Source organism: Bos indicus x Bos taurus, chromosome 18, assembly GCF_003369695.1.
Source record: "Bos indicus x Bos taurus breed Angus x Brahman F1 hybrid chromosome 18, Bos_hybrid_MaternalHap_v2.0, whole genome shotgun sequence".
Taxonomy (NCBI): Eukaryota; Metazoa; Chordata; class Mammalia; order Artiodactyla; family Bovidae; genus Bos; species Bos indicus x Bos taurus.
This window is the reverse complement of record NC_040093.1, coordinates 55,320,991-55,332,333: the sequence shown is the minus strand read 5'-3', so window position 1 is coordinate 55,332,333 and position 11,343 is coordinate 55,320,991. Positions and strand designations below refer to the sequence as shown.

Genomic DNA, 11,343 nt, shown 5'->3' with positions numbered 1-11,343 from the left:
CAGGGGCCTGTGCGTTCCCAGGGGTGGGGTGGGGTGATTTCTCCATAGCAGAAGCAGGCTCTTGTCTGGGGCCACAGAGCCACGGAGGGTGAGAACCTAACACTGAGCGTGGAAAGCCATGGAAGGGGACACGGCCAGCCTAAGAAAGTCCATCATTCAACACCAGGCTCAGTCATGGGTTTATTCAACCCCTAACATGGGTCCAAAGTGCCTCCCTCTCCACGTTAGACTGTGCTAGGAACCGCATCGCACAGACACTGACCACAAAGCACCGCTGACACCCAGTGAGCGCGGGCTAGCTGGGGAGCTCATTTCACCGTCACCCACAGCGCCAAGCAGCTGGGGCTCTGGTCCCGAGGTCACTGGGGGCCCAAGCGCGCCTGCAGCCCCTGCCTTCAGCATGACACTGTTAGCTGGAAGGGATCCCAGCGACACCGACCTTCAGGACAGGGCTGCCAGAGCTCCACCACGTGCCCCGAGACTGTGACCTACGGGAGAAATGACTATTTTGCTGTTCTCCTTCCCCTGACGTTGCTCCAGACTGCTTCCAAGCGTCTCCCGCTCACGAAGGCATTCCAGAAGCAGGTCTGCCCCCTGGGGACTGTTCTCTGATTCCCGTTTCAACCACGAAAGACGCAGCTTATCAAGGATGGCAGGCTCCTGGAGCTGGCAACCTCCCCAGGCCTCAGAAGCCCATGCGGGGCTTTTTCCGGAGCCGCTGAGAGCCAGAGCGTGTGGCCAGAAAGCTGGGGGTCTGGGAGGAGGGCGGGGTGGCACCCTCCGGGGTGTCCCCTCGGGGCAGCTGCTGGACTATGCCATCCCGGGGAGTGTGAGGCCTGGAGGGCGTGGCCCGGACACTTGGGGTCTGGGAGGAGAGCAGGGTGGTGCCCTCTGGGGTGTCCCCTCGGGGCAGCTGCTGGACCGTGCAGTCTTGGGGGGCGTGCTGCCTGGAGGGCGTGGCCCGGACGCTGGGGGTCTGGGAGGAGAGCGCAGAGGCCCCTCCTGGGGTGTCCGTGCGGAGCGGCAGCTCAGCCATGTAGTCCCGGAGGGTCTGCTGCCGCTCTGAGGGGACGCCCTGGGCCCAGGGCTCCTGGGTGAGCTCCTGGGAGGGCGGGGTCCTCGGGGGCTGGGGCCTGGCCTCGGGCAGTGTATGGTCTGGGCTGGGCGCGGGGCTGGCGGCGTCTGAGAGGTCCACACGGCCGCTGAGGGAGGAGAAGGTGCTGGACAGCTGAGTCCGGCGCTTGTGCCGCTTGGGCTGCTTCCCGGGCCCCGCGCGGCTGCCCCGCTGCCTCTCCCACCAGGCCGCTGCCCCGAACTCCCAGGCTGCCTCCAGACGCTCACTGAGCTCATCCTCGGGGCCAGGTTCGGGGGCGGGGGGCCGCTCCTCCGTGGGGAGCAAGCCCAGGTCCCTCCGCTGTAGGAGCCGCCCCTGGGCCATGGCCCTGCGGAAACCCTCGGGCACCAGCCCCTCCACCTTCTGAGGCTCGAAGCCACCCAGCAGCCGGCGGTGGGAGAAGGTGGGTGCTGCCCACACCGGGGGAGTCAGGGGCACCTCCAGCAGGGCCTCCAGCCACCGGCTGCAGCAGGCAGTGGCCTGGGGTGTCCAGGAAGCTGCGGGGGCACGAGCATTGGGCCCGGGGTCTGCCCGGAGGTGGAGGCGCTGGTGGAAAACATCTCCGGCCGCGGAAAGCTGGAAGAGCGACAGCACTGGTGTGGAGGCGGGGGGCGGGATGGCAGCAGCCAGACCTGGGGACGGAAGGACAGTGACCAGGCGGCCTGGCGGGGGCGTGGCTCCCCACCCGCCCCAGCCCCCAACACACCTACGGTGGGTGCTTTCAGACGCTCCTGCAGCCGCCGGTGACTCTTGGGCTCCAGCAGGGGGAAGGCCGAGAGGGAGTCGCTCCTGGTGGGGAGAGACTGGGGGAGCCCCACCAGGCGGGGTGTGGAGGCCCCCACTCCTGGAGGAGGGACAGGTAGCTGAGGCCCCGTCCAGGTCCGCCCTGCCCGCCCCCCTGCCCGGCCTGGCCCCTCACCTGCGAGGTGCAACAGCTGCAGCTCCCCACCCTGGCTGGCCAGGAGCAGCGGCTGGGGGAGGCCTGGGCGCGGTGGTGGCAGCAGCCGGGCCAGCAGGGGTGCAGAGCGGAGGCCATGGTTCCACTTGAGCAGGGGCACCAAGGGGAGGCGCTCATCCACCAGGTAGAGGGAGAACTGGCAGAAAACGAGGATGAGACTGACGAGACGGGACAGGTCTCTCTGGGCTGGCCCCTTCCAGAGCTCCACGTGGTTTTCAGAGTAGCCCGGCTTTGCGCAGGAGGTGTCTCCCCAGCAGGCGTCCCTTGTCTTGACGGCCCCGCTGGGAGAGGGGCTTTCATAGCCTTCCCCACCTTGCCCGAGGCTGGCACACAAGCCCAGACACCCAGGAGCGCCAGGGTGCTGAGGGAGGGGAGGGGTGGGGCCAGACCTCTTCCCCCTCTGCCCCTCCCCATCCCTGGCTGCATCCAGGGCCCTGTGACCTGTGTCTCCAGTGACCTGAGACAGGGCAGGGTGGAGAGAAGAGGTGAGCCCACCTGGGTACAGATGAGGTGGAGCATGGGGTGCAGAGACTCTGGGCCGAGATCCCCCAGGTGCTGGGTGAGCAGGACCCGCTCTCCTTTCTGGCACGACGCCTCTGCCCCTCCACGAAAAAGCAGCAGACCGCAGCCCGGCGGGCCCTGGGGGACACGCTGGGTCAGCTCTCCCACAGTCCGCCGTGGGTCCAACTGGCCGGGGCCTTGCTGGCCCTGCAGCTTGTCACGCCCACTAGCAGAGGTCCCCACGCCCCGTGCCCTCACCTGAGTGTCCACCATCTTCACTCCGGTGCGGTCACCCACCGTCAGCACTCGAGGGTGGGCGGTGAAGTCTGCCCAGCGCCAGGAAGAAGGGTCCCGGAACACCAGGGTCTCGGGGTCCTTGTAGATTTGCCGCAGCCTTGGGGAGATAGGCCAGCCGTGGTGGGGGGACAGGCTGAGGGGGAGGACTGGGCACCCTGGCCGGGTCCCGGCCGGGTTCTGGGGGGCCCGTGTTGGAGTGGGGGTTTCTGTGGCAGGGGCCTTACCCGTCTTCAGCGCTCCACAGACAGACGACTCCGGAGCGGCTGCAGATGACCAGCTCTCCGGGCAGGTGAGGGCTGCAGGGCACATGCGTGAGGAACGCCAGGCCACTCCTTCTCCCAAGCCTACCTCCGTGCACACTGCCTCCTCCCCGTAAGCCCCTCACCTGAGGCTGATCCCTGTGGCCCCCTTGTCCACCTGCAGCACCTGGAGAGGGGCTGGCTGCCCCTGCGTGCTGACCTTCCACAGGCCACAGTGGTGGTCAGAGCGGACAGCCAGCAAAGCTGGAGGAGGGAGAGGGTCAGGGTGAGGGTCAGGGTCAGCAGCAGGTCAGTGAGCAGCCAAGGGAGGCGTCCACAGGCTTACCTTCTCCCTGCACGCTGCGGGTCACCACCTGCCGGACGGGTCCCCGGAGCTGGATACGGCCAGGGTCGCTGAGAACCTGGGGCTCGCTCTCTGGGGTCAGACTGACCTTCTGGAAACCTGGGCATCTTGCTAAGGACACGTTCACAAGCTACGGCCGCTCGAGGCCCACAACTCCCTGCCCGTTCCTGGCCTGTGCTCAGCAAGGTAGGATACACAGTGTGTCCATGGCACCGCCCATGGGGTAGACCAGCTGCCCGGCCCCGGGGGTCCTGCCAGGCACCCAGGCCAGCGCGCCCCCAGTGCAGGCATCATCCAGGAGCAGCTGCTCCCAGCGCAGGGCCAGCTCCTCGTGCAGCAGCTCTCCCAGGAGGCTCGCCACCGACGTGCTCAGGATCGGGGCCCCAAGGATGGAGAACCGGCGCTGGCGCTGGCTGAGGTAAGCCCAGGGACAGCTGGGGTGAAAGGACGGCGGGACGGTCAGGCCGGCCCGGGGGGGCCCAGTGCAGCGGACGCGTGCTTAAATCAACCTGGAACTCCTTCCTCTGCGAGAGCACCCCACCCTATTCCTGTGCTACAGTCATATGACCCAGGCCTGGGCACTTGGGAGTCACCCCAGCCACAGTGATCAGCTCATGCCTGGCATGACACCCAAGCCAAGCCAAACTGAGCCAAGCACACCCTTCCTGGGACTTCTGCTGGTGCCTCAGGAAGGCCACCAGCCCTCTCCCTGGAATCAGTGGCCTCTCCCTGGAATCAAACCACATTGCTGCCACCTGGAGACAGTCTGCCTAGGAACTCAGCCAAGCAGAGGCTAGTGGGTGAGAAGGTGAAGGGTCAAGGCAAAGCCCTGTGACGCCTGACGCCTGGACACAGCCATGTCTGCGCTCCATGAGCTTGCAGTCCTTCTGCCCCTGCACTGCTAGCACAGCCGCGATTTGTATGAGGAAGAGTGTGGCTCGTGCTCGCACTGGGGAGGGTGGAAGCAAATGTTGATGGGAACCAGCATCCTGGCCTGGATCCTTCCAGAGCCCCACCACCAGCTAGGCCTACCCAACCCATCCTCTCTCACTAGCCACTTGCCCCCAGGGCTGGTGTCCACCGAGGTCCTGGTGTAGCCTCTTCACACTGACCACTGTCTTCGTCTTAGAGCGGCTCTGTGTGGAAAGGCCTCGTCAAGCTCACATGCCCTAGGGCCCACCCCGATGGGAAGTGGGGCGCCTCCCCCCTCCTGGCCAGCCAGGGTTACTCACATGTGCTCCTTCCAGTTTGAAATTCTCCAGCAGTAGCCTCCCCAGGGGTGCAAAGGCTATGTCTCCGTGGTTCCACAAGAACCGGCTGATCTGCAGGAGGAGAGGAGGCCGGGTCAGGAGGCATAGCCCCGGGCCCACGGCACTGTCCACCGGGCAGGCCCGCGCACCTGCTCAGTAACATCCAGCACGGCTCGGGGATGTCTCCGGAACTGGTAGCCTCCCCGGAAAAGCAGATCTTTGGCAGTCAGGCCGGGGTCCCAGGGATCTGAGGGAAGAGGGAGGCTGGGAAGGGACTGAAATGGAACCAGGTATCCCAGTGCCCAGAGGTGCCAAGGACCCTGCTGGGTGGAAGGAATCGGCAGGGGGTGTGGGGGGAAGGCCTCAGGGCAGGAGCTGCGGAAGAAGCAGTGAGTGGGAGCAGCTCGGGGCCCCCAGCCCAAGCTCCTTACCGGGACCAGGAGGCAGCAAGGGCAGGGGCCCAGGCATGTCCGGCTCCCAGAGCAGAGCCTTGGCCACGTGCGGCGCGCTGTCCTGAGGAAACACAACCACAGCCATGATGCAACAGTGAGCGAGCGCCCAGGCCAGGCCCTGTCATCAGCTTTTGTCTCTTCTTAACTCCTTCAGTCCTCACCAGGCCTGCCAAGCTGGTCACTGTCACTAATGATGAAGAAAATGGGAGGAGAGGGGAGGCCGTCCCTGGTCCTGGGCAGCAGCCAGAAAAGAGAAGGGCTGGGATCTGAACCCAGGCAGCCTGACTCCAGTCTGTGCTTCCCAGCTCCAGGCTGCACTGCTCTCGGAGGACTGCCCGGCCTTCACTAGCCGGTCCGGATCTCACCCTCATGTCACTTACACTCGGGAGACCGTGCAGGCGCCCACAGGCTCTAACGCTCCCCTGCAGGGCTGCTGCTGCTGCTAAGTCACTTCAGTCGTGTCCGACTCTGTGTGACCCCATAGACTGCAGCCCACCAGGCTCTCCCGTCCCTGGGATTCTCCAGGCAAGAACACTGGAGTGGGTTGCCATTTCCTTCTCCAATGCATGAAAGTGAAAAGTGAAAGTGAAGTCGCTCAGTCGTATCCGACTCTTAGGGACCCCATGGATTGCAGCCCACCAGGCTCCTCCATCCATGGGATTTTCCAGGCAAGAGTACTGGAATGGGGTGCCATTGCCTTCTCCGCCCCTGCAGGGCTGGCCTCAGACAACTCAGCTCCACACTCGGGACGGACAGCAGCAGGTGAGGCTCCTGATGGAAGCCCATCCTTGTCAAGGGAGCTCCGCCAACCACCCCCACCCCGCCCCCCCAGTGTCTGTCTTAAATTTCTCACCCACGTGCCTCTGCCTGGCGTAACCCTCAGCCAGCCTGTCTCCAAGTGGCAGCCGATGGCTTAGGTGTCCAGGGAAAGAGCAGGTGTCCTTCTTGTCCCAGGAGGTCTCCCCACCCCCTCACCGTGCACTGTACGGCTCCAGCATCCTTTTGGTTTCGCTCAGAGATGTCCACACTTTGAAATGATTTTATCTTCTGGCCTATTCACTTGTCAGTCCCTACTCCACCTAACTGTTCCCCAGGGGCAGGGAGCGCATCTGACTTACTCACTCTGGATCCCCAGGGCCTGATAAGGCACCTGGCACACAGTAGGGCTATTCAGTGAGTGTTCATTGAACAAACAGAGGAAGGAGAAGGCGGGGGGAGAGGGAGCCAGGAAGGAGGCTGAACCGTCTGTGCATGGTAGGGCGCCCTAGGTCCCCAAAGGACGGGATTCTGGTTGAGCCTGGGTCTTAGTAGATTTGTACCAAAGCCCCCCACCCTGCACTCCTGCCAACTGGTGTGACCTCTAGGATGGGGGTGCCAAACGATGCCCCCCCCACCCCGAGCCACCAAGGCTCTCCCTGCCATCCTCACCTGAGAGCCTTGGGGTGAGGACGCCGGGAGGGTCAGCGCGTCTCTCCAGCTGCACATGAACGACAGGTCGGGGACATCGCTCTGACCAAGGGGGCCAGTCATGAACAATGAGGGTGGGAGGGAGCTGGGGAAGTCCATCTTGAAAACAGGAGCCACCGTCACCCTGGCCTTCCTCAGAGATCTGAATTGGACAGCGGCTTCCGGGGCTCCTGGGAGAGTGAAGAGTGTCTTAAGAGGAGGATAATCTCTTTGGGGAAGCAGATAACGAAGAACAAATGAATATGTTGCCGAATGCCCAAGAATAGTAGGTGCTATACCAAAACCAAGCAACCCTCCAGGAGGGACGGGGTGGCAGGGCCTGAGGGTGTGCTTTTTAGCATCCATAGCTTCATGAAGGTGGTGTTTGGCACACACAGAGCCTAATGAGAGAGACAAACATGCCATCTACTGGAAAGAGGGTGCTGGGCAGAATGAACAGCAAGAGCAAGAGTCCTGGAGCAGGAAGTATGTGAGAAGCAACTGGGCAGCCATGGGAAGAACTAGGGGGTGAGTGATGGGGGCCGAAGTTAGAAGGTGGCTGGTGGGGGTCAGCTTCCATCACGCTCTCACGTATTACATTATAATTACACAGGTCCTACCTAGAAGACAAGCCCCACACTCTAGGCTACACTCTCAAGACAAACTCAAGTTCCCCAAAGCCAGAGTTGTCTGCCTTCCCACTGTCAAGTACAGTACCTTCCAACAAAAAGGAACCAACTGTGTATTGAATAATAATGTTTATGTCAAAGGGCTTTGGTGACTGCAGCCATGAAATTCAAAGATCCCTGCTCCTTGGAAAGGGACGCTATGACAAACCTAGACTGTATTAAAAAGCAGAGACATCACTTTGCCAACAAAGGTCCATATAGTCAAAGTTTGGTTTTTTTCAGTAGTCATGTATGGATGTGAGAGTTGGACCAAAAAGAAGCCTGAGTGCTGAAGAACTGATGCTTTCAAACTGTGGTGTGGGAGAAGATTCTTCAGAGTCCCTTGGACTGCAGGTAGATCAAACCAGTCAATCCTAAAGGAAATCAACCCTGAATATTCACTGGAAGGACTGAAGCTGAAATTGCAATACTTTGGCCACCTGATGCAAAGAGCCGCCTCATTGGAAAAGACTAAAGCTGGGAAAGATTGAAGGCAGGAGGAGAAGAGGGTGGCAGAGGATGAGATGGTTAGATAGCATCACTGACTCAAGGGACATGAACTTGAGCAAACTCCAAAAAATAGTGACGGACAGGGAAGTCTGGTGTGCTGCAGTCTGTAGGGTCACAAAGAGTGTGAACAACAACAACAAAATAAGCAGCTTTTTGTTTAATAAAGGATAAAATAATATCCTGTATTAGCTGCAAAAATAAGAGCAGTTCTCACTTACCGAGTGCCAGCATCTGCCGACATGGTACTACAAGTTTTATTCTCCTGCCCCTAGTATGGAGGTCAGGAAACAGGCTGGGAAAGAGCAACTTGCCCAAGGCTAATAGTGCGATCCTCTGGCCGCTCCAAAACCCCAGGTCTGAACCACTACCCTCCCTGCATCCAGAAGCAAGCACCAGCCTCAGAGCCTGAAGATGCAAAACCTTTCCCCTTAGAGCTACCACTGCACGTATCCATTTATTTTGTAACTTCTATACATCCAGGTACTCTGAGCGCCTCCCAAAGTGCTCACCACACAGTAAATGTTGGTAGATGGTAAAGAATCTCCCTGCAATGCAGAAGACTGAGGTTTGATTCTTGCATAGGAAGACCCCCTGGAGAAGGGAATGGCAACCCTCTGGAGTATTCTTGCCTGGAGAATTCCATGGACAGAGGAGCCTGGCGGGTTATAGTCCATGGGGTCACAAAGAGTTGGACACAACTAAGTAACCAGCACTTTCACTTTTCAAACGAGGGACTTGCCCTGTGGTCCAGTGTCTAAGACACCTCACTCCCAATGCAGAGGGCCCAGGTTCGACTCCTGGTCAAGGAACTAGATCCCACATGCTGCAACTAAGAGTTCGAATGCCACAACTAAAGATTCTGAGTGCCACAACTAAGCCCCAGTGCAGTCATGTAAATAAATAAATAATTAAAAAAAAAAAAAACACCTGTCAAAAGAATGTGTTTCTCAGGGCACGGGTCAGCCTCATTCTAATTGTGGTTTATATGCCTTCTCTCTTCTTCGGGACTGCTCTCTGGGACAGGAACTGGATCTGATTCATTTCTGACCCCCTGGCATCTGATTGTTGCTGTCTTTCTCCTCCATCACAGGAGAGGACAGTGGTGGGAATGCGTCTTTTCACCACAGGACCTTTTCACACTATCTCTCCACTAAAAATGAACACCATTGCTCTTCCTACCCACCTATAAACTCAGCCCCCATCCTTCAGATTTTGAGTCAGGAAGCCTCTCCTGGTTCCCCCAGCTCTGTCCCACATCACCCTGCATCCCTCCTCTGGAGCACGCATTGCGATGTGTGATAAGATATTTAAAGGTAAAGCTATGTGATTCCAAACTGCTCTGAGAGTCCCCATGGGGAAGGGACTTTATCCCCAGTGCCTGCCTTATTTACTACGTGATGCATAGGAAAGCCTGGCGCGCTGCATGCAGTCCATGGGGTCGCAAAGAGTCGGACACGACGGAGCGACTGAACTGAACTCAAATCAGTACGTAAAAGCTGAAGGCACAAATCCAAGAATAAGGAACTAGACAGTCTCAAACAAACGTAGGGAGGCTGAGAGAGCTGGTGGAGCCCACGACCTCAGAGAAGCCCGGAGACAAGACAGCCTCGACTTCCCGCCCTCGTCTCTCCCGGACTCTAATTTAGACCTCCGGTTTCCTCGTGTCTGCACGAACGCCGGGTACGGCAATAGGTGCGCCTGCCGGGGGATGGGAGAGGGGCTCGGGGAGGCCCTTCCCTTCAGACCTCTACTCGCCCACGTCCTCCCCATCCGCCTCTTTCCACTCCACGTCGAGGCCCCAGAATTTCAACCCAAGAACAGCAGGCATCTCGCACCAAGCGCTGTGTGCCAGACAGTTGTTGCTACGATGCTTTACAACGGCTTGATGCTCCCCGCTCCATGAGCCAGCGGCTGCTCACCTACTCTGCAAAGGTTGGGCGACTCGTCCCAAAGCCACACAGTTTGGAGCCTGTGTACGGGAGCAGGAGGACCCGCCCCTCCGTCCCGTCGGGGCGGCGCGCGCACTTACGTGATCCCGTCGCGCCGTGCTCCTCGGGGAAACCGACCTCAGCGTGACGCTCGCCTGACCCTCGTGCCACGAGGGAGCCCCAAGGCGGAACCCTAGCTCTCGAGCCCTCAACTCGACAGCCGCACAGAAGCGATGAACCGCCTCCCCGGGCTGGGCTGGAAATGCTTCCTGGAAGACAGGAAGTCCCGCCTCCCAGCCCGGCCTCAGGGGCGCTCCAGAGCGACACCTCCTGGGCGGAGGGAGAATGCGAGTGCAGACGGAGCCGCGGGCACTGGAAATTAAGTAAAAGGAAATTAAAAGTGAAGTCACTCAGCCGTGTCCGACTCTTTACGACCCCATGGACTGAAGCCCGCCAGGCTCCTCTGTCCATGGGATTCTCCAGGCGAGACTACTGGAGTGGGTTGCCATGGTCTCCTCCAGGGGATCTTCCTGACCCAGGGATCGTACCTGCGTCTTTTGCAACTCCTGCATTGCAGGCAGATTCTTTACCGTGAGCCACCAGGGAAGTCCTCAGAATTGTCTTTCTTGAGGTCAATCCTTGAACCGTTTGGGAGATTGATTGCTCCACATCTGCTCTTCCAAGTCAAATGTTAACAGGTGCTACCAACTGTTTCTCTATTGCTTTAGTGTCCACATTGCCCCCGTCCTGGCTCGTGTTCAGATCCGAAGGTAGCAAGCAGCAGCAGCAGTAGCAACAGTAACAAAACTTACAGACCATAAACTCAGTAACTGGTCACATTTTCCCAGTCACTGGCTCCTCAAGACTGTTAAAATTTCCATCTCCTTCAAGCAACTGTGTTGCATGGTAGCGAGCCATATGTAAATTGTCTTCATCCTTAACTTTATTTTTGTTATTTCTCCTTCATCGCTAGACCCTCATTTTTAAGAATTGCTATCTTGACATGTTTTTACAAACCAATCCAGATTCACTTCTGAGGAAAAAAAAAAACGCAGGGGTGGGGTGGGGAGGGCAGGATATCAAATGACTAATTTTAGCTAGAGCCCACGTGGAACACTTACAGTTGGCTTCAGGAAGGCTTAAGGTGAACAGATTTTAAATGTAGGCCCTAGTACTTTGGCTACCTCATGCGAAGAGTTGACTCATTGGAAAAGACTCTGATGCTGGGAGAGATTGGGGGCAGGAGGAGAAGGGGACGACAGAGGATGAGATGGCTGGATGGCATCGCTGACTCGATGGACTGAGTCTCAGTGAACTCCGGGAGTTGGTAATGGACAGGGAGGCCTGGCGTGCTGCGATTTATGGGGTCGCAAAGAGTCGGACACGACTGAGCGACTGATCTGAAAGAGTCTGTGAGGCTGCTACAAATGAAAACACCATCACTTACAGAATGAGCACCTCCCATCCTCCTCTAGACTCAGCTGCTTAAGCAGCTGGGGAGGGCAGGCTGGCAAAATGGGGAGTGCAGGGCATCCTTGGACGGCAGCAGGGGTGAGGTGCTGAACTTGGGTCCTCAGACTCCTCCCCTGGTCTTTGTTTCCCGAATACCACGCAAG

At 59.0% G+C, this 11,343-nt stretch overlaps 1 protein-coding gene across 4 annotated transcripts; it reads right to left on the bottom strand.

Annotated features, from left to right (window-relative positions):
- Positions 1 to 167: 167 nt before the first annotated feature.
- TAF1C (TATA-box binding protein associated factor, RNA polymerase I subunit C) lies at positions 168 to 10,011 on the bottom strand. 4 transcript variants are annotated; one of them, XM_027513922.1, is made up of 15 exons: positions 9,829 to 10,010; positions 6,604 to 6,812; positions 5,155 to 5,236; positions 4,873 to 4,970; positions 4,706 to 4,795; positions 4,536 to 4,609; positions 3,669 to 3,907; positions 3,456 to 3,572; positions 3,256 to 3,373; positions 3,095 to 3,166; positions 2,832 to 2,967; positions 2,568 to 2,711; positions 2,034 to 2,208; positions 1,821 to 1,958; positions 168 to 1,746 (listed from the first exon to the last, which is right to left on the bottom strand). In XM_027513922.1, exons 2-15 carry the CDS (start codon positions 6,739 to 6,741, stop codon positions 686 to 688), a joined length of 2,682 nt encoding a protein of 893 aa, XP_027369723.1. In that variant the 5' UTR covers positions 6,742 to 6,812; positions 9,829 to 10,010; the 3' UTR covers positions 168 to 685. The 4 variants fall into 4 exon arrangements, with proteins under 4 accessions (XP_027369723.1, XP_027369720.1, XP_027369721.1 ...); XM_027513919.1 differs by having other exon boundaries at positions 1,821 to 1,917; positions 2,034 to 2,711; positions 9,829 to 10,011; XM_027513920.1 differs by lacking the exon at positions 9,829 to 10,010 and adding an exon at positions 9,719 to 9,806 and having other exon boundaries at positions 1,821 to 1,917; positions 2,034 to 2,711.
- Positions 10,012 to 11,343: the final 1,332 nt, after the last annotated feature.

Bases quoted from the DNA above. Each gene is read 5' to 3' on its own strand.
- TAF1C (XM_027513919.1), bottom strand. From the start codon at position 6,741: ATGGACTTCCCCAGCTCCCTCCCACCCTCATTGTTCATGACTGGCCCC. The intron at 3,908-4,535 runs GCAAGTGGCTAG...CTTTCACCCCAG, and splicing joins GGTGGACACCAGCCCTGGGG to CTGTCCCTGGGCTTACCTCA. The intron at 2,712-2,831 runs GTGAGGGCACGG...CGTGTCCCCCAG, and splicing joins TGAAGATGGTGGACACTCAG to GGCCCGCCGGGCTGCGGTCT.